General features: G+C 50.9%; 1 protein-coding gene across 3 annotated transcripts in view; it reads right to left on the bottom strand.

Annotated features, from left to right (window-relative positions):
- ercc3 (excision repair cross-complementation group 3) overlaps window positions 1-20502 on the bottom strand; it is a 113661-nt gene that overhangs the window by 51523 nt on the left and 41636 nt on the right. For 2 of the 3 annotated variants that reach the window (XM_072468675.1, XM_072468677.1), the window contains exons 3-7: window positions 17679-17915; window positions 15889-15938; window positions 10014-10155; window positions 7044-7211; window positions 1459-1663 (exon numbers count right to left, since the gene is read on the bottom strand). In XM_072468675.1, coding sequence (XP_072324776.1) covers window positions 1459-1663; window positions 7044-7211; window positions 10014-10155; window positions 15889-15938; window positions 17679-17915 — 802 coding nt within the window. The remainder of the gene's footprint in view (window positions 1-1458; window positions 1664-7043; window positions 7212-10013; window positions 10156-15888; window positions 15939-17678; window positions 17916-20502) is intronic. The other variant, XM_072468676.1, reaches the window with a different exon arrangement.

Raw genomic sequence — 20502 nt, 5'->3', positions numbered from 1 at the left:
TCCAGACAATGAAATATTTCGCAAATGTAGCCTCAGCTGTAATTGTACGAATGGGTCATTCTGTCCAAACAATTCACCCAGTATCTACGCTTCACTTAAGTCTCACATACGACTTGTGAAATGCAAAAGGTAACATATTTTTGATGATGTTTGTTGAGGATAAAACATAGGCCAGGACCCTAGGCAGCACATCCCAAATAGAGTTCGGCTGCTTTGCAGGTTTGAAGAGATAGTTCAGTCTTACATTAATGCAGTTACTGAGCGGTTTGCAGAGTCTAGGCTCAGTACTGAGGGAGTGCTGCACTGTCAGAGGATCAGTACTGAGGGAGTGCCGCACTGACTGTCAGAGGGTCAGTACTGAGGGAGTGCTGCAATGTCAGAGGGTCAGTACTGAGGGAGTGCCGCACTGCCAGAGGGTCAGTACTGAGGGAGTGCCGCACTGTCAGAGGGTCAGTACTGAGGGAGTGCCGCACTGTCAGAGGGTCAGTACTGAGGGAGTGCCGCACTGTCAGAGGGTCAGTACTGAGGGAGTGCTGCAATGTCAGAGGGTCAGTACTGAGGGAGCGCTGCAATGTCAGAGGGTCAGTACTGAGGGAGTGCTGCACTGTCAGAGGGTCAGTGCTGAGGGAGTGCTGCACTGTCAGAGGGTCAGTACTGAGGGAGTGCTGCACTGTCAGAGGGTCAGTACTGAGGGGAGTGCTGCCCTGGCAGAGGGTCAGTACTGAGGGAGTGCTGCACTGTCAGAGTGTAAGTACTGAGGGAGTGCTGCACTATCAGAGGGTCAGTACTGAGGGAGTGCTGCACTGTCAGAGGGTCAGTACTGAGGGAGTGCTGCACTGTCAGAGGGTCAGTACTGAGGGAGTGCTGCACTGTCAGAGGGTCAGTACTGAGGGAGTGCTGCACTGTCAGAGGGTCAGTACTGAGGGAGTGCTGCACTGTCAGAGGGTCAGTACTGAGGGAGTGCTGCACTGTCAGAGGGTCAGTACTGAGAGAGTGCTGCACTGTCAGAGGGTCAGTACTGAGAGAGTGCTGCACTGTCAGAGGGTCAGTACTGAGGGTGTGCTGCACTGTCAGAGGGTTAGTACTGAGGGAGTGCTGCACTGTCAGAGGGTCAGTACTGAGGGAGTGCTGCACTATCAGAGGGTCAGTACTGAGGGAGACCTGCACTGTCAGAGGGTCAGTACTGAGGGAGTGCTGCACTGTCAGAGGGTCAGTACTGAGGGTGTGCTGCACTGTCAGAGGGTCAGTACTGAGGGAGTGCTGCACAGTTGGAAACATGGAACTGCAGTTGGGAGGTAACCAAATTAGTGTTCTGGAGGGTGAAATCAAACAGATCCATTTTGTGAGAAAGGCAGCTTTCTAAATTCTCGAGCAGGGCTCCTGGTTAAAACATGTATTCTAGACAGCCTGCGAGGCTGTGCAGAATCTTTTAAGATGAACAGAGTCTCCAATACTCACCACAGGGGAGGACAATAACTCCTGACCGAGCACGGCCATTCCCAAACATCTTCCGCAGGCTCTTTTCCTGATAGGGTCGGAGCACAGCCGTGGGCTTCAGATCGATGTTAACATCTGGATTGACGGTATCATTCCGGAAATCGTATTCTGCCAGTAACGGGTACTCCATGTGAATACAGCGTTTCTGCAGCTCCTCAATCATTTCCTGTCAGAAGTCACTGTTTAGAAACATATCCCTCCAGACCAGAACACAGTGAAATACAAATAAAACAAGGAGTTCAACCTGTCCCATCAGGTCAACTCAGCCAGGAGGATGTCACCACAGACTGACACGTTCAAACAGACGTTTTGTTTTATAAATACGGTCATAGGAATTAATCCTGTTTGATCACACAAGGGAGTGTTGGCAACAGCCTGATCTTTACATTGTCAGTACTCGAGCCCTGAATAGGGCAAGGTAGCACAGTGGTTAGCACTGCTGCTTCACAGCTCCATGGTCCCGGCTTCGATTCCCGCTTGGGTCACTGACTGTGCGGAGTCTGCACGTTCTCCCCGTGTCTGCGTGGGTTTCCTCCGGGCGCTCCGGTTTCCTCCCACAAGCCCCGAAAGACGTGCTTGTTAGGTGAATTGGACATTCTGAATTCTCCCTCTGGTGGGTTTAAACTAATTTGGCAGGGGGGTGGGAATCAGGACAGTAAGCCAGCAAGTGGAGACACTGGTGATGAGCATGGTACCAGGGTCAGGCTGGCAAAGAGGAAGGGTAGGCTGGGGGAGGTCGAACTGAGTGGGACTGGAGGTCTGGAGTGTATCTGCTTCAATGCACGGAGTATAACACGGCCTTGATTCACATGCGAAACTTGGATGTGGTTGCTGTAACCGAGACTTGGTTAAGAAAGGGACAGGACTGGCAGCTAAATATTACAGGATATAGGTGTTTTTGGCAAGACAGGGAGGAAGGTAAAAGAGGTGGGGGAGTTGCAATACTTGTTTGGAAACATATTACTGCTGTACAGAGGGAGGCCACCATGGAAGAATCAAGTCTGGACTCCAGACGTTAGCTCTTTTATCTCCCTACAGATGCTGCCAGACCTGCTGAGATTTTCCAGCATTTTCTCTTTGCTTTCAAGTACCGATGCACTGTGGGTAGAGCTCAGAAACAGGAAGGGGGCAGTCACTATGATGGGGGTGTACTACAGGCCTCCCAACAGCCCACGGGAAGTTGAAGAACAGATATGTAAGCGGATTCTGGATAGACGTAGAAATAATAGGGTTGTTGTAGTGGGAGACTTTAATTTTCCCCATATTGACTGGAAATCCCTCAGGGCTAGGGTGGTGAGGAATTTGTTAAGTGTGTCCAGGAAGGTTTTTTGGAACAATATGTGGATGGTCCGACTAAAGAGGGGGCTATATTGGACCTAGTACTAGGGAATGAGCCCAGCCTGGGCATCAACGTTGTAGTGGGAGAACATATGGCCACCAGTGGACACAATTCCTTAAGCTTTCGGATACTCATGGAAAAGGACAAGTGTTGTCCTCGGGTTAAGGTGCTAAATTGGGCTACAACCAGATTAGGCAGGATTTGGAGGCTGGTGTTTGGGAGAGGCTGTTTGAGGGTAAATCCACATTTGGCATGTGGGAGTCTTTTAAGGAGCAGTTTATGGGAGTGCAGGGCAGGCATGTGCCGGTAAAAAGGAAGGAGAGCAAAGGCAGGATTCGGGAACCATGGATGACCAGGGAATTTGCGAATATTATCAAAAAGAAAAAAGATGCATCTGTGAGGTACAGGCAACTAAAAACAGAAAAAGCACCTGGGGAACAAGGAAAGTAGAAAGGGGCCCAAGCAGGGAGTTAGGAGGGCAAAAAGGGGTCACTAAATGTCCTTGGCAGACAGGATTAAGGAGAATCCCAAGGCATTTTATACATATATTAGGAACAAGAGGGTAGCTCGAGAAAGAGTTGGTCCACTCAAGGACAAAGGAGGGAAATTATGTGTCGAACCAGAGGAAGAAGGTGAGGTCCTTCATGAGTATTTTGCATCGGTATTCACAAAGGAGATTGACACGTTGATTGGTGGTGTCTCAGAGGGATGTGTAAACACTTTAGAACAGGGTGTTATTACGAGGGTATAATTGTTAGCGAGAGGACACCTCAGAGGGCAGTGAGGCTATATGGGTAGAGATCAGGAATAAGAAGGGTGCAGTCACAATGTTGGGGGTATACTACAGGCCTCCCAACAGCCAGCGGGAGATAGAGGAGCAGATAGGTAGACAGATTTTGGAAAAGAGTAAAAACAACAGGGTTGTGGTGATGGGAGACTTCAACTTCCCCAATATTGACTGGGACTCACTTAGTGCCAGGGGCTTAGACGGGGCAGAGTTTGTAAGGAGCATCCAGGAGGGCTTCTTAAAACAATATGTAAACAGTCCAACTAGGGAAGGGGCGGTACTGGACCTGGTATTGGGGAATGAGCCCGGCCAGGTGGTAGATGTTTCAGTAGGGGAGCATTTCGGTAACAGTGACCACAATTCAGTAAGTTTTAAAGTACTGGTGGACAAGGATAAGAGTGGTCCGAGGATGAATGTGCTAAATTGGGGGAAGGCTAATTATAACAATATTAGGCGGGAACTGAAGAACATAGATTGGGGGCGGATGTTTGAGGGCAAATCAACATCTGACATGTGGGAGGCTTTCAAGTGGCAGTTGAAAGGAATACAGGACAGGCATGTTCCTGTGAGGAAGAAAGATAAATACGGCAATTTTCGGGAACCTTGGATGAAGAGTGATATTGTAGGCCTCGTCAAAAAGAAAAAGGAGGCATTTGTCAGGGCTAAAAGGCTGGGAACAGACAAAGCCTGTGTGGCATATAAGGAAAGTAGGAAGGAACTTAAGCAAGGAGTCAGGAGGGCTAGAAGGGGTCATGAAAAGTCATTGGCAAATAGGGTTAAGGAAAATCCCAAGGCTTTTTACACGTACATAAAAAGCAAGAGGGTAGCCAGGGAAAGGGTTGGCCCACTGAAGGATAGGCAAGGGAATCTATGTGTGGAGCCAGAGGAAATGGGCGAGGTACTAAATGAATACTTTGCATCAGTATTCACCAAAGAGAAGGAATTGGTAGATGTTGAGTCTGGAGAAGGGGATGTAGATAGCCTGGGTCACATTGTGATCCAAAAAGACGAGGTGTTGGGTGTCTTAAAAAATATTAAGGTAGACAAGTCCCCAGGGCCGGATGGGATCGACCCCAGAATACTGAAGGAGGCTGGAGAGGAAATTGCTGAGGCCTTGACAGAAATCTTTGGATCCTCGCTGTCTTCAGGGGATGTCCCGGAGGACTGGAGAATAGCCAATGTTGTTCCTCTGTTTAAGAAGGGTGGCAGGGATAATCCCGGGAACTACAGGCCGGTGAGCCTTACTTCAGTGGTAGGGAAATTACTGGAGAGAATTCTTCGAGACAGGATCTACTCCCATTTGGAAGCAAATGGACGTATTAGTGAGAGGCAGCACGGTTTTGTGAAGGGGAGGTCGTGTCTCACTAACTTGATAGAGTTTTTCGAGGAGGTCACTAAGATGATTGATGCAGGTAGGGCAGTAGATGTTGTCTATATGGACTTCAGTAAGGCCTTTGACAAGGTCCCTCATGGTAGACTAGTACAAAAGGTGAAGTCACACGGGATCAGGGGTGAACTGGCAAGGTGGATACAGAACTGGCTAGGCCATAGAAGGTAGAGGGTAGCAATGGAGGGATGCTTTTCTAATTGGAGGGCTGTGACCAGTGGTGTTCCACAGGGATCAGTGCTGGGACCTTTGCTCTTTGTAGTATATATAAATGATTTGGAGGAAAATGTAACTGGTCTGATTAGTAAGTTTGCAGACGACACAAAGGTTGGTGGAATTGCGGATAGCGATGAGGACTGTCTGAGGATACAGCAGGATTTAGATTGTCTGGAGACTTGGGCGGAGAGATGGCAGATGGAGTTTAACCTGGACAAATGTGAGGTAATGCATTTTGGAAGGGCTAATGTAGGTAGGGAATATACAGTGAATGGTAGAACCCTCAAGAGTATTGAAAGTCAAAGAGATCTAGGAGTACAGGTCCACAGATCACTGAAAGGGGCTACACAGGTGGAGAAGGTAATCAAGAAGGCATACGGCATGCTTGCCTTCATTGGCCGGGGCATTGAGTATAAGAATTGGCAAGTCATGTTGCAGCTGTATAGAACCTTAGTTAGGCCACACTTGGAGTATAGTGTTCAATTCTGGTCGCCACACTACCAGAAGGATGTGGAGGCTTTAGAGAGGGTGCAGAAGAGATTTACCAGAATGTTGCCTGGTATGGAGGGCATAAGCTATGAGGAGCGATTGAATAAACTCGGTTTGTTCTCACTGGAACGAAGGAGGTTGAGGGGCGACCTGATAGAGGTATACAAAATTATGAGGGGCATAGACAGAGTGGATAGTCAGAGGCTTTTCCCCAGGGTAGAGGGGTCAATTACTAGGGGGCATAGGTTTAAGGTGAGAGGGGCAAAGTTTAGAGTAGATGTACGAGGCAAGTTTTTTACGCAGAGGGTAGTGGGTGCCTGGAACTCACTACCGGAGGAGGTAGTGGAAGCAGGGACGATAGGGACATTTAAGGGGCATCTTGACAAATATATGAATAGGATGGGAATAGAAGGATACGGACCCAGGAAGCGTAGAAGATTGTAGTTTAGTCGGGCAGTATGGTCGGCACGGGCTTGGAGGGCCGAAGGGCCTGTTCCTGTGCTGTACATTTCTTTGTTCTTTGTTCTTTGTTTGTTAGGTGTTAAAAATGTCACAAGTAGGCTTCAATGAAGTTACTGTGTCCTCCCTCTGTACAGCCCCTAGTCGCCCCATTCCGTCGCCTGTTCGGGGAGGCCGGTACAGGAATTGAACCCGCGCTGCTGGCCTTGTTCTGCATTACAAGCCAGCTATTTAGCCCACTGTGCTAAACCAGCCCCTAAAAAGCATTAAGCTTAAAAAGAATTAAGGTGCTGTTAAAAAGCATTAAGGATACAAATCCCCAGGGCCAGATGGCATCTATCCCAGATGACCGAGGGAGACAAGAGATGAAATCGAGCATTTGATGCGGTCCCTCATGGCAGGCACATGAACAGATGGGGTATAAAAAGATACAGGCGGTTGGTCCAGATAGGACACATGATCGACGCAGGCATGGAGGGCCAAGGGCCTGTTCCTGTGCTATATTGTTGTGTGCACCCAAACAGGCGTCGGAATGGGCGACCAGGGGATTTTCACGGTAACTTCATTGTAGTGTTAATGTAAGCCTACTTGTGACAATTAAAATTCTAATAAATAAATAAATAAATCCTGCAGTAACCATCGGCTCAGTTCAAGTGCCACCAGTTATGTAGAATTGTATAGCAGAGAAAGAGACAATTCTGCCCAGCTGGTCCGTGCTGGGGTTTACCCCCCAAGTTTTTCTGAACAGTATGGATACTGCTCGCCTGCGACAGGGAAGTGAGGTCCACACACTCATCCCTCTCTGGGTACAGGTGTTCCTCCAGAATCCCGTACAGATTTATTCACTGAAAAAAGGTACAGATCATCACCTGTTTGACTTCAAACGACACCGTCTGCAACTCCTCCTCCTCTTCCTCCTCCTTGTCCATTTGTTCATAGAAATCAAACAGATCGGCAGGAACATCGGGTTTATTGGGGGTGGGCTCCACGCTCTGTGACGTCGAAGGGGCTCCGTTATTCTGCACGGGCTTGGGCATCTGTGCCGAACAACGTTGTTTGTGACTGTGCTGCAGCAATATCCCAAAACCCAACCGACTGCACAGCCACACAAAAACCAAAAGCTGCCAATTCAATCCCCAATTTGTCTAACTGTAGATATACAACATCGGCAATCCCATTCAGACAACCCAACCCACCCCCAGGGCTAAGAGCAGGACTGGGAAAATATCACTCATGCAGCATTCCTTAATAGAACACAGTGATCTCTCTGGGACAGTGTAGAGGGAGCTTTACTCTGTATCTAACCCTGTGCTGTACCTGTCCTGGGAGTGTTTGATGGGGACAGTGTAGAGGGAGCTTTACTCTGTATCTAACCCTGTGCTGTACCTGTCCTGGGAGTGTTTGATGGGGACAGTGTAGAGGGAGCTTTACTCTGTATCTAACCCTGTGCTGTACCTGTCCTGGGAGTGTTTGATGGGGACAGTGTCGAGGGAGCTTTACTCTGTATCTAACCCCGTGCTGTACCTGTCCTGGGAGTGTTTGATGGGGAGAGTGTAGAGGAAGCTTTACTCTGTATCTAACCCCGTGCTGTACCTGGCCTGGGAGTGTTTGATGGGGACAGTGTAGAGGGAGCTTTACTCTGTATCTAACCCCATGCTGTACCTGTCCTGGAGTGTTTGATGGGGACAGGGTAAAGGGAGCTTTATCCTGTACATAACCCCATGCTGTACCTGTCCTGTGAGTGTTTGATGGGGACACTGTAGAAGGAGCTTTACTCTGTATCTAACCCCGTGCTGTACCTGTCCTGGAGTGTTTGATGGGGACAGTGTAGAGGGAACTTTACTCTGTATCTAACCCCGTGCTGTGCCTGTCCTGGGAGTGTTTGATGGGGACAGGATAAAGGGAGCTTTATCCTGGACATAACCCCATGCTGTACCTGTCCTGTGAGTGTTTGATGGGGACAGGGTAAAGGGAGCTTTATCCTGTACATAACCCCATGCTGTACCTGTCCTGTGAGTGTTTGATGGGGACACTGTAGAAGGAGCTTTACTCTGTATCTAACCCCGTGCTGTACCTGTCCTAGAGTGTTTGATGGGGACAGTGTAGAGGGAACTTTACTCTGTATCTAACCCCGTGCTGTACCTGTCCTGTGAGTGTTTGATGGGGACAGGGTAAAGGGAGCTTTATCCTGTACATAACCCCGTGCTCTACCTGTCCTGGCAGTGTTTGATGGGGACAGTGTAGAGGGAGCTTTACTCTGTATCTAATCCCGTGCTGTACCTGTCCTGGGAATGTTTGATGGGGACAGTATAGAGGGAGCTTTACTCTGTATCTTACCCGGTGGTGTACCTGTCCTGTGAGTGTTTGATGGGGGCAGTGTAGAGGGAGCTTTACTCTATCTAACCCCGTGCTGTACCTGTCCTGGGAGTATTTGCTGGGGACAGTGTAGAGGGAGCTTTACTCTGTATCGAACCCCGTGCTGTACCTGTCCTGGGAGTATTTGCTGGGGACAGTGTAGAGGGAGCTTTACTCTGTATCTAACCCCGTGCTGTACCTGTCCTGGGAGTATTTGCTAGGGACAGTGTAGAGGGAGATTTACTCTGTACCTAACCCCGTGCTGTACCTGTCCTGGGAGTGTTTGATGGGGACAGTGTCGAGGGAGCTTTACTCTGTATCTAACCCCGTGCTGTACCTGTCCTGTGAGTGTTTGATGGGGACAGTGTAGAGGGAGCTTTACTCTGTATCTAACCCCGTGCTGTACCTGTCCTGTGAGTGTTTGATGGGGACAGTGTAGAGGGAGCTTTACTCTGTATCTAACTCCGTGCTGTACCTGTCCTGGGAGTGTTTGCTGGGGACAGTGTAGAGGGAGCTTTACTCCGTATCTAACCCCGTGCTGTATCTGTCCTGCGAGTGTTTGATGGGGACAGTGTCGAGGGAGCTTTACTCTGTATCTAACTCCGTGCTGTACCTGTCCTGGGAGTGTTTGATGAGGACAGTGTAGAGGGAGCTTTACTCTGTATCTAACTCCGTGCTGTACCTGTCCTGGGAGTGCTTGCTGGGGACAGTGTCGAGGGAGCTTTACTCTGTATCTAACTCCGTGCTGTACCTGTCCTGGGAGTGTTTGCTGGGGACAGTGTAAAGGGAGCTTTACTCTGTATCTAACCCCGTGCTGTACCTGTCCTGGGAGTGTTTGCTGGGGGTAGTGTAGAGGGAGCTTTACTCTGTGTCTAACTCCGTGCTGTACCTGTCCTGGGAGTGTTTGCTGGGGACAGTGTCGAGGGAGCTTTACTCTGTATCTAACCCCGTCCTGTACCTGTCCTGGGAGTGTTTGCTGGGACAGTGTAGAGGGGGCTTTACTCTGTATCTAACTCCGTGCTGTACCTGTCCTGGGAGTGTTTGATTGGGACAGTGTCGAGGGAGCTTTACTCTGTATCTAACTCCGTGCTGTACCTGTCCTGGGAGTGTTTGATGGGGACAGTGTAGAGGGAGCTTTACTCTGTATCTAACCCCGTGCTGTACCTGTCCTGGGAGTGTTTGCTGGGGACAGTGTCGAGGGAGCTTTACTCTGTATCTAACTCCGTGCTGTACCTGTCCTGGGAGTGTTTGCTGGGGACAGTGTAGAGGGAGCTTTACTCTGTATCTAACCCCGTGCTGTACCTGTCCTGGGAGTGTTTGCTGGGGACAGTGTAGAGGGGGCTTTACTCTGTATCTAACCAGGATTCGCGAGATACACTGAGCATGTTTCCTGCTGGGTTTATTGGGCCATGTGATTGTTTCCTGCCCCTGTGATTTTTTGTGTTCAAATGAAGTGATGAAGATTATGGATTCCAATGACTTACCAACATGGCAGATTTACTGGAGACTGTCCCCATGATGAGTTCAGTTTCATCACCTTCTTCTGATCTCAGGCGACATTCCTTTATGATCTTGTCCTGCAACAGCTTCTGGATCACATCGGGATGTGTGCTCTCCACAAAGTACCTGCCCCGGAAAGAGATCCACTGTCAAACCAAACACCACATCCATGACTGATGCCCAAAACACATCTCCTGCCACTGACATCCTCAAACTGGATCATTGGATGCAGCATTCGCACTCCCTCAGTACTGACCCTCTGACAGTGCGGCACTCCCCCAGTACTGATCCACTGACAGTGCGGCACTCCCTCAGTACTGAGCCTCTGACAGTGCAGCTCTCCCTCAGTACTGACCCTCTGACAGTGCAGCACTCCCTCAGTACTGACCCTCTGACAGTGCGGCACTCCCTCAGTACTGACCCTCTGACAGTGCGGCACTCCCTCAGTACTGACCCTCTGACAGTGCAGCACTCCCTCAGTACTGACCCTCTGACAGTTCAGCACTCCCTCAGTACTGATCCTCTGACAGTGTAGCACTCCCTCAGTCCTGACCCTCTGACAGTGCAGCACTCCCTCAGTACTGACCCTCTGACAGTTCAGCACTCCCTCAGTACTGACCCTCTGACAGTGCAGCATTCCCTCAGTACTGACCCTCTGGCAGTGCAGCTCTCCCTCAGTACTGACCCTCTGACAGTGCAGCACTCCCTCAGTACTGACCCTCTGACAGTGCGGCACTCCCTCAGTACTGACCCTCTGACAGTGCAGCACTCCCTCAGTACTGACCCTCTGACAGTGCGGCACTGACTCAGTACTGACCCTCTGACAGTGCGGCACTCCCTCAGTACTGACCCTCTGACAGTGCAGCTCTCCCTCAGTACTGACCCTCTGACAGTGCAGCACTCCCTCAGTACTGACCCTCTGACAGTGCAGCACTCCCTCAGTACTGACCCTCTGACAGTGCAGCACTCCCTCAGTACTGACCCTCTGACAGTGCGGCACTCCCTCAGTACTGACCCTCTGACAGTGCGGCACTCCTTCAGTACTGACCCTCTGACAGTGCGGCACTCCATCAGTACTGACCCTCTGACAATGCAGCATTCCCTCAGTACTAACTCTCTGACAGTGCAGCACTCCTTCAGTACTGACTCTCTGACAGTGCAGCACTCCCTCAGTACTGACCCTCTGGCAGTGCAGCACTCTCTCAGTACTGACCCTCTGACAGTGCAATGTTCCCTCAGTACTGACCCTCTGACAGTGCAGCACTCCCTCAGTACTGACCCTCTGACAGTGCAATGTTCCCTCAGTACTGACCCTCTGACAGTGCAGTGTTCCCTCAGTACTGACCCTCTGACAGTGCAGCACTCCCTCAGTACTGACCCTCTGGCAGTGCAGCAATCCCTCAGTACTGACCCTCTAACAGTGCAATGTTCCCTCAGTACTGACCCTCTGACAGTGCAGTGTTCCCTCATTACTGACTCTCTGACAGTGCAGCACTCGCTCAGTACTGACCCTCTGGCAGTGCAGCACTCCCTCAGTACTGACCCTCTGACAGTGCAATGTTCCCTCAGTACTGACCCTCTGACAGTGCAGCACTCCCTCAGTACTGACCCTCTGACAGTGCAACACTCACTCAGTACTGACCCTCTGACAGTGCAATGTTCCCTCAGAACTGACCCCCTGACAGTGCAGTGTTCCCTCAGTACTGACCATCTGACAGTGCAACACTCCCTCAGTACTGACCCTCTGGCAGTGCAGCAATCCCTCAGTACTGACCCTCTGACAGTGCAGCACTCCCTCAGTACTGACCCTCTGACAGTGCAGCACTCCCTCAGTACTGACCCTCTGGCAGTGCAGCACTCCCTCAGTACTGACCCTCTGACAGTGCAATGTTCCCTCAGTACTGACCCTCTGACAGTGCAGCACTCCCTCAGTACTGACCCTCTGGCAGTGCAGCACTCCCTCAGTACTGACCCTCTGACAGTGCAATGTTCCCTCAGTACTGACCCTCTGACAGTGCAGCACTCCCTCAGTACTGACCCTCTGACAGTGCAGTGTTCCCTCAGTACTGACCCTCTGATAGTGAAGCACCCCCTCAATACTGACCCTGACAATGCAGAAGGCCTCGAGGAGCACAAAAAGTACGGGGGGGGGGGGGTTACTTTGAAAAGAAATTAGGAGAGCGAATAGGGATCATGAAAAAACACGGCGGTAAAATGAAGGAAAATACCAAGGTGTTTTATAAGTATATAAAGGATGAGGGTGACCAGGGAATGTGAAGGGTCCATTATGGACCAGTGTTGCAGTGTGTGTGGAGACCGAAGGCGTAGGTAAGATGTTAAATGAATATTTTGCATCTGTGTTGTCTCTGGAGATGGACAATGTCGGTCTCGAAATCAGGGAGCGGGATTGTTATGTACTTGAACAAATTAATGTTGAGAATAACAAGGTATTACCCAGTTTAGTGGATTTAAAAGTGGATAAATCCCCAGGCCCAGATGAGATGTATCCCAGGCTACTGTGGGAGGCAAGGCAGGAGATTGCAGAGGCTCTGGCAATAATCTTCAAATCCTCTCTGTCCACAGGAGAGTTGTCACAGGACTTAGGGACAACCAATGTGGTGACATCATTCAAGAAGGCCGATAAATATAAACCAAGAAATTAGAGGCCAGGGAACCTAACATCAGTGGTAAGGAAACTTGGAAAAGATCTGAGGGATAGAATCAATCTCCACTTGGGGAGGCGAGGATTAATCTAGTCAGTATGGCTTTGTGAAAGGAAGATCATGTCTTCCAAATCTGTTTCAATTTTGAGGTGATTAGGCGTGTCGATAGAGGCAGTGCCACTGATGTAGTCCACATGGTCTTCAGGAAGGCTTTTGGCAAGGTCGTGCATGGGAGTCTTCTTTTTTGCAATATTTTAACAACATTTTTAACATTTTATACAAAACAAAGAAAACACACCCCTCCCCAAACAGAGCCAGAACAAAAAGAAACACCCACAACATTCCCCTACCCCCCCCCCCCCCAAAACCCTACTCCTCAACCGAGCACCTGATGGTGCTCAACCCCTTGAAATACAGAATGGACGGGAATCCCCCAATCCTCCCTGTCACGGTGAACGTAACTTTTTCAAGGTATTGGAATTTCATTAAGTCCCCCAGCCACGCTGAGGCACAGGGTGGAGAGGCTCACCTCCACCTCAACAGGACCCGCCTGCGAGTGATCAGTGAGGCAAAGGCTAATACAGCCTCCCCCACCCCCAGCTCCGACACCCCAAATATAACCCTTAGGGGTCTGGGCTCCAATCCATTTGCAGGATTGCCGACATGGTGCTGAGGAACGAGCCCCCAAGCCTCCCAGCTCAGGCGAGGACCAGAACATGTGAACATGATTGGCCGGGCCCCTCTATAAGACCATAAGACATAGGAGCAGAATTAGGCCACTCGGCTCATCGAGTCTGCTCCATCATTCAATCATGGCTGATATTTTTCTTATCCCCATTCTCCTGCTTTCTCCCCATAACCCCTGATCCCCTTATTAATCAAGAACCTGTCTATCTCCGTCTTAATGACACACAGTGAATTGGCCTCCACAGCCTTCTGCGGCAAAGAGTTCCACAGATTCACCACCCTCTGGCTGAAGAAATTCCTCCTCATCTCTGTTTTAAAGGATCGTCCCTTTAATCTGAGATGGTGTCCTCTGGTTCTAGTTTTTCCTACAAGTGGAAACATCCTCTCCACGTCCACTCTATCCAGGCCTCGCAGTATCTTGTAAGTTTCAATAAGATCCCCCCTCATCCTTCTAAACTCCAACGAGTACAGACCCAGAGTCCTCAACCGTTCCTCTACCGACACTGCTCACACTTGTCCTCCTCTCCCTCAAACAGCCGGCTCATCCTCGACCTGGTTAAATGTGCCCTCTGCACCACCTTGAATTGAATCCACCCTAATCTCACACACAAAGCCGTGACATTCACCCTGCGCAACACTTCACACCTCACCCTCTCCACCAGCGCCACCCCTAACTCCTCCTCCAGCGGCACCAAATCTTCCTCCAGAATCCTCCTGTAAATCCCCAGGGTAACCCCCTCCTCCATACCCGCCGGCAGCACTCCCTCCAGCGAGGAGGGCGGTCTCACCAGGAACATCGGAAAGATCTTCCTCGCAAAATCCTGCACCTGCATATACCGGAAATCTCAGTCCGTGGGATCCCAAACTTCTCCGTCAACTCCTCCAAACGCTCGAACCGCCCCTCCAGAAACAAATCCTTCATTCCTACCACACCCTTATCGTCCCAGCCTGGGAACCTAGCATCTAATCTGGCCGCTTCAAACAAACAAGGGGCTGCACAGTGGCTAGCACTGCTGCCTCACAGCTCCAGGGACCCGAGGTCAATACTGGCCTCGGGTGACTGTCTGTGTGGTGTTGCCATTTTCTCCCCGTGTGTGCGTGGGTTTCCTCCGGGTGCTCCGGTTTCCTCCCACAGTCCAAAGATGTGCAGGTTAGGTGGGCTGGCCGCTATAAATTGCCCTTGGTGTCCAAAATGTTAGATGGGGATATTGGGTTCCGGGGATAGGTAGGGTGCCCTTTCCTAGGGCTGATGCAGATGCGATGGGCCGAATGGCCTCCTTCTGCACTGTAAATTCTATGATTCTCTGATTCTACGTGACCTGGACGGATCAGTGCCATCTTCGACCCCACCCCTAACTTAAAATGCTGCCACAATTGTTCGCTTGGGAGACCTGTCAAGTTGCTAAGAGCCCACATCCTCCAACCACTAACCCAATTTTGGATCCAAATTGTCCTGGCTCCCAGGGCAATTTGGATCCAAAATTGGGTTAGTGGTTGGAGGCAGTGGGTGACGGTCAAAAGGTTTTTTTGTGACTGGAGCCTTTGCCCAGATGTGTACCACAGGGATCGGTGCTGGGTCCCTTCCTGTTTGTAGTGTCCATTAATGATCTGGACACAAGAAAGGGTGGATAGACTGGGGTTGATTTCCTTGGAGCAGAATGGATGAGGTGTATAAAATTCAGCGGCATAGATAGGGTGGATAGGCAGGAACCTTTGCCCTTCGCAGGGAGTGGTCAATGACCAGTGGACCTAGATTTAAGGTAAGGGGGCAGGAAGTTTAGAGGGGATACGAGGGAAAACTGTTTCACCCAGAGGGTGGTGGGAATCTGGAACTCACTGCCTGAGGAGCTTGAAATGTCACAGCATACGAGGCTATAGACCTAGTGCTGAAAAATGAGATTAGAGTAGATAGGTGCTTGATGGCCAGAGTGTACACCATGGGCTGAAGAGCCTCTTTCTGTGCTGTGGGGGGCGATGGCGTAGTGGTATTGTCACTGGACGAGTAAACCAGAGACCCCAGAGTAATGCTCTGGGGATCATAGAATTTACAGTGCAGGAGGCCGCCATTTGGCCCATCGAGTCTGCACCGGCCCTCGGAAAGAGCACCCCACTTAAGCACATGCCTCCACCCCATCCCCGTAACCCAGTAACTCCACCTAAAGTTCAAATCCCGTCACTGCAGATGGTGAAATTTGAATTCAATAAAAATCTGGAATTAAAATGTCTAATGATGACCATGAAGCCATTGTTGATTGTGATAAAAAGTTAATTCCTTTCGCGAAGGAAATCTGCCGCCCTTACCCAATCTGGCCTACACGTGACTCCAGACTAACAGCAATATGGTCGACTCTTAACTGCCCCCTCGAGGGCAATTAAGGTTGGGCAATAAATGCTGGCACATAAACAAATTTTAAAAAAATACTCTCTGACCCTCTAACAGTTGAGTATTCTGAAACGGAAGATACATTAAACAAGCTGAGAAATAGCACACGAATATGCGTGTCCTTACCTGTTGTGTTTGAGGACCATTTTGACCTTGCCGTAACTAACAGTGCAGAGCTGTGGGAACAAACACAGCTTCAGCACTCAGCACATTCATCTTTCCACAAGTTTCATTATATTGCTCTTCGCCCAGGAGATAAGAGCAATTCTGGACCAGAGAGAGCGAGAGAGTCATCTGTAACCCTGCCTCCCGATAAAAGATTCACCCTCCACTGGGTCCCCGTCTACATGGAACACAGCTGGTGATGTGGTCTGCGGTAGACGGACTGGTGTTTCTAATCACACCACCATCAGGCACCGTGCCTCCAGCTGGGTGGTCCCCAAGCTCTGGAATTCTCTCCCTCAATCTTTGCTCTCTCTCCGCCTTTCCCACAACCGACCTCTTTGACCAAGATTCCGAATGTGTGGTCAGATCTCGTTTCTTTGGTGAGTCTGCACCCGCCCCGGGAAAGAGCACCCCCCCCCCCCACCCACCCCCCCTCCCCCCCACCACCACCACCACCCCCACTCCCCCTCCCCCCCCACCCCCCCCACCACCCCCCCCACCACCCCCACCCCCACCAACCCCCCCCCACCCCACCCCCCCCACTCCCCCTCCCCCCCACCCCCCCCCCCACCCCCCACCCCCACCAACCCCCCCCCACCCCACCCCCCCCCCCACCTCACCCCCCCACCACCCCCCCAAGACCACACCTCCACCCTATCCCCGTAACCCCACCCAACCTTTTTGGACACCAGGGACAATTTAGCACGGCCAGTCCACCTAACCTGTGCATCTTTGGACTGTGGGAGGAAACCGGAGCACCCGGAGGAAACCCACGCAGACACGGGGAGAACGTGCAGACTCCGCACAGACAGTGACCCAAGCCGGGAATCGAACCTGGGACCCAGGAGCTGTGAAGGGGAACTGTGCCCCCCCATGGGGTATTTGACTATGTCAAAAAGGATACATAAATACAAGTTGTTGTTGGAAACAAATTTCAGTTGGAGGATCTGATTGTTTCTTAGAGGGATCCCCGTATAATAATAATCATCTCTTTTATTGTCACAAGTAGGCCTTACATTAACACTGCAATGAGGTTACTGTGAAAATCCTCTAGTCGCCACACTCCGGCGCCGTTTGGGTACACAGAGGGAGGATTCAGAATGTCCAATTCACCTAACAGCACGTCTTTCAGGACTTGTGGGAGGAAACCGGAGCACCCGGAGGAAACCCACGCAGACACGGGGAGAACGTGCAGACTCCGCACTGTGACCCAGCGCTAATCGAACCTGGGACCCTGGCGTTGTGAAGCAACAGTGTTAACCACTGTGCTACCGTGCCGCCATGCTCCTGCATACGTAGAGTATACACTGGGCACAAGGTAAGGATATGGCAGCCTTGTGGTTCCAAAGCCAGGTTCACATTCCAGAGACGAGTGTTCAAACCCCACCGCGACAAGCTGGCAAGGTGATTTGGGGGCACATTGGGTGTTCGGTGGACAGGTGACAGATAAACTTCATGGAGCTCGTCGGGGAAAATGTCGATGAGGTAGACGATCACCCCTGATCGAGTTGAATGGCAGAGCAGGCTGCAGTGCTGAATGGTCTACTTTTGATCCTATGAAACTGCCGCAAAGTCATAAAACCAAAACGGTTCACCAATGTTTTTGTCATCACCCCTTCTAACCCACACCTGGTTACAGTTCCACACCTCTTGTTGGCTCGATGCCCTCTCAGCAACTCGTGCTGCGTGGTCAATGCCAAGGATAGCCAGTATTGTGGGCAACTCGACAACAAGTATTAAAGAACGCTCACCTTAATGAACTGTACGATCCCGTCAGGAATTGAAGTCTTGCTCAGTTTCTGCAGATACTCGATAATGTCACTGGTTTGCAGCCCGACACTGACAGCCGCATACAGCGAGTACGCTGTCAGTTTATACTCGTGCGTGTGTGTGGGCCTGCACACAGGCTCAGACACGGCGACCAGGAAGTCCTGCGCATACTTATAAACTGGGGAAAAGGCTTCAAGGAAAATGTGTCCATCAGGAGCCTGCAGACATGAAATAAAAACCCAACAATTAAAAACACCTAATAATAATAATCGCTTATTGTCACAAGTCGGCTTCAACAGGCACACACACGTTCCGGCGCCTGTTCAGGGAGGCCGGTACGGGAATTGAACCCGCGCTGCTCGCAATGTTCTGCATTACAGGCCAGCTGTTTAGCCCACTGTGCTAAACCACAGTTACAATAAATGTGTAACTGAGTGAAGCTGTGGCTCGTGACGCACAGGGAGAGGCCATACGGCACTCCGCATACTTCTGCTAGCTCTTTGAAGGAGCTGTCCAAGTAGTCCTACTTCAACCTCCTCACACACACACACACACACACATACACCACACACAGACACACACATAAGACACAGACACACACACACACACCACACACACAGATACACACATACACCACACACAGACACACACATAAGACACAGACACACACAGGCGCACACAGACACACACACGACACAGGCGCACACAGACAGGCGCACACAGACACACGCACACAGACACACGCACACAGACACACGCACACAGACACACGCACAGACACACGCACAGCGCCACACACACACATAAGACACAGACACACACACACAGGCACACAGACACACACAGACGCACACAGACAGACGCACACAGACAGACACACACAGACAGACGCACACAGACAGACGCACATACACAGACACACACACACAGCTTTATCCATTGCAAATTTGCCCTTTCAACCATTTATTCAATTCCTTTTGTGGAAGTTCCTGCAGAACCTGCTTCCATCGCCCTTTCAGGCAGCACCTTCCAGATCACAGCAACTCGCTGTGTTAAAATATCACTCTTCATTTCTCCTCCTGTTCTTTATCAGCTATCTTCGATTCACGTCCCTCTGGTTATCGACCCACCTGTCACTAGAAAGAGGTTTCTCTTTATTTACTCGATCAAAATACCTCGATTGAACCTCCCTCTAACCCTCCCTGCTCCAAGGACAACAAGCTCAGCTTCTCCAGTCTCTCCACATTAACCAAAGTTCCACATCGCTGGATATCTGATGCACGAGAGAAGAATTAGTGACATAAATGCCCACACATTATGCTGAAATAACAGATGGTAATATTAAAACGACCGGGCTTGGCAGATTTGCTGCTCAACTTATTCAACCAAATCAGAGAAGCAGGAAACAAAAGGCTGCATTTATCTGGACTGCAACATTGAGGGGAGCAATTCCTGCACATAAGCAGTGTTGTGTCACAGCCCGTGAAGTCAGCAAAATTCCAGGCGGTTTCCTGTATCAACCCTAACTGCACTTGGATACGTTTTGGCACTTTCCCAGTGTGGGCACACTCCCACCTCAATGCTGCCTTCAAAGCTGGTCATGGACTGGCAGCTGCCAGGCCTCTCCCCACACCGGCCTCTCTCCTGGCCGTCCATTCCCACCACTCTCCCCTTGCCGTCCATTCCCACCACTCTCCCCTTGCCGTCCATTCCCACCACTCTCTCCTTGCTATCCATTCCCACCACTCTCCCCTTGCCGTCCATTCCCACCACTCTCTCCTTGCTGTCCATTCCCACCACTCTCTCCTGGCCGTCCATTCCCACCACTCTCCCCTTACCGTCCATTCCCACCACTCTCCCCTTGCCATGCATTCCCACCACTCTCCCCTTGCCGTCCATTCCCACCACTCTCCCCTTGCCATCCATTCCCACCACTCTCCCCTTGCCGTCCATTCCCACCACTCGCTCCTTGCCGTCCATTCCCACCACTCGCTCCTTGCTGTCCATTCCCACCACTCTCCCCTTGCCGTGCATTCCCACCACTCCCCCCTTGCAATCCATTCTCACCACTCTCCCCTTGCCGTGCATTCCCACCACTCTCCCCTTGCCATCCATTCCCACCACCTCCCCTTGCCGTCCATTCCCACCACTCTCCCCTTGCCGTCCATTCCCACCACCTCCCCTTGCCGTCCATTCCCACCACTCTCCCCTTGCCGTCCATTCCCACCACTCTCCCCTTGCCGTCCATCCCCACCACTCTCCCCTTGCCATCCATTCCCACCACTCCCCCCTTGCCATCCATTCTCACCACTCTCCCCTTGCCGTGCATTCCCACCACTCTCCCCTTGCCGTCCATTCCCACCACTCTCCCCTTGCCGTCCATTCCCACCACTCTCCCCTTGCCATCCATTCCCACCACTCTCCCCTTGTCATCCATTCCCACCACTCTCCCCTTGCTTTCCCCTGGAGGTAAAGCTGGAGGACGCTCTGCTCAAACATTCCAGGTCTGACCCCATCCCGGGTACTGGGTCTAGCGAACATCACTGACGTTCTGGAGGGGCGACAAGTCTGGACCCCAGCTTCAAAGGGCTGGCAGTGAGTCGTTTAGAGCTCTGAAATTCCACTCCTTAGCCCCTCCAATCTCACCCTCTTCACAAAACAGAAAAGGCAACAGCACAAGTACCTTTCTTCCCCTTCCCCTCCTAAAGGCACTCACTTGCGTTGGAGACACTCCCCAGCGTACTCCTGGCGAACGTTCAAGCGATTGAGAACAAGCTTGATGGCCTCAACGCTCGACTTATCTCC

Source organism: Scyliorhinus torazame, chromosome 2, assembly GCF_047496885.1.
Source record: "Scyliorhinus torazame isolate Kashiwa2021f chromosome 2, sScyTor2.1, whole genome shotgun sequence".
Classification (NCBI taxonomy): Eukaryota; Metazoa; Chordata; class Chondrichthyes; order Carcharhiniformes; family Scyliorhinidae; genus Scyliorhinus; species Scyliorhinus torazame.
Note: the sequence above shows the minus strand (reverse complement) of the source record. Positions and strands in the feature narration are given on the sequence as shown.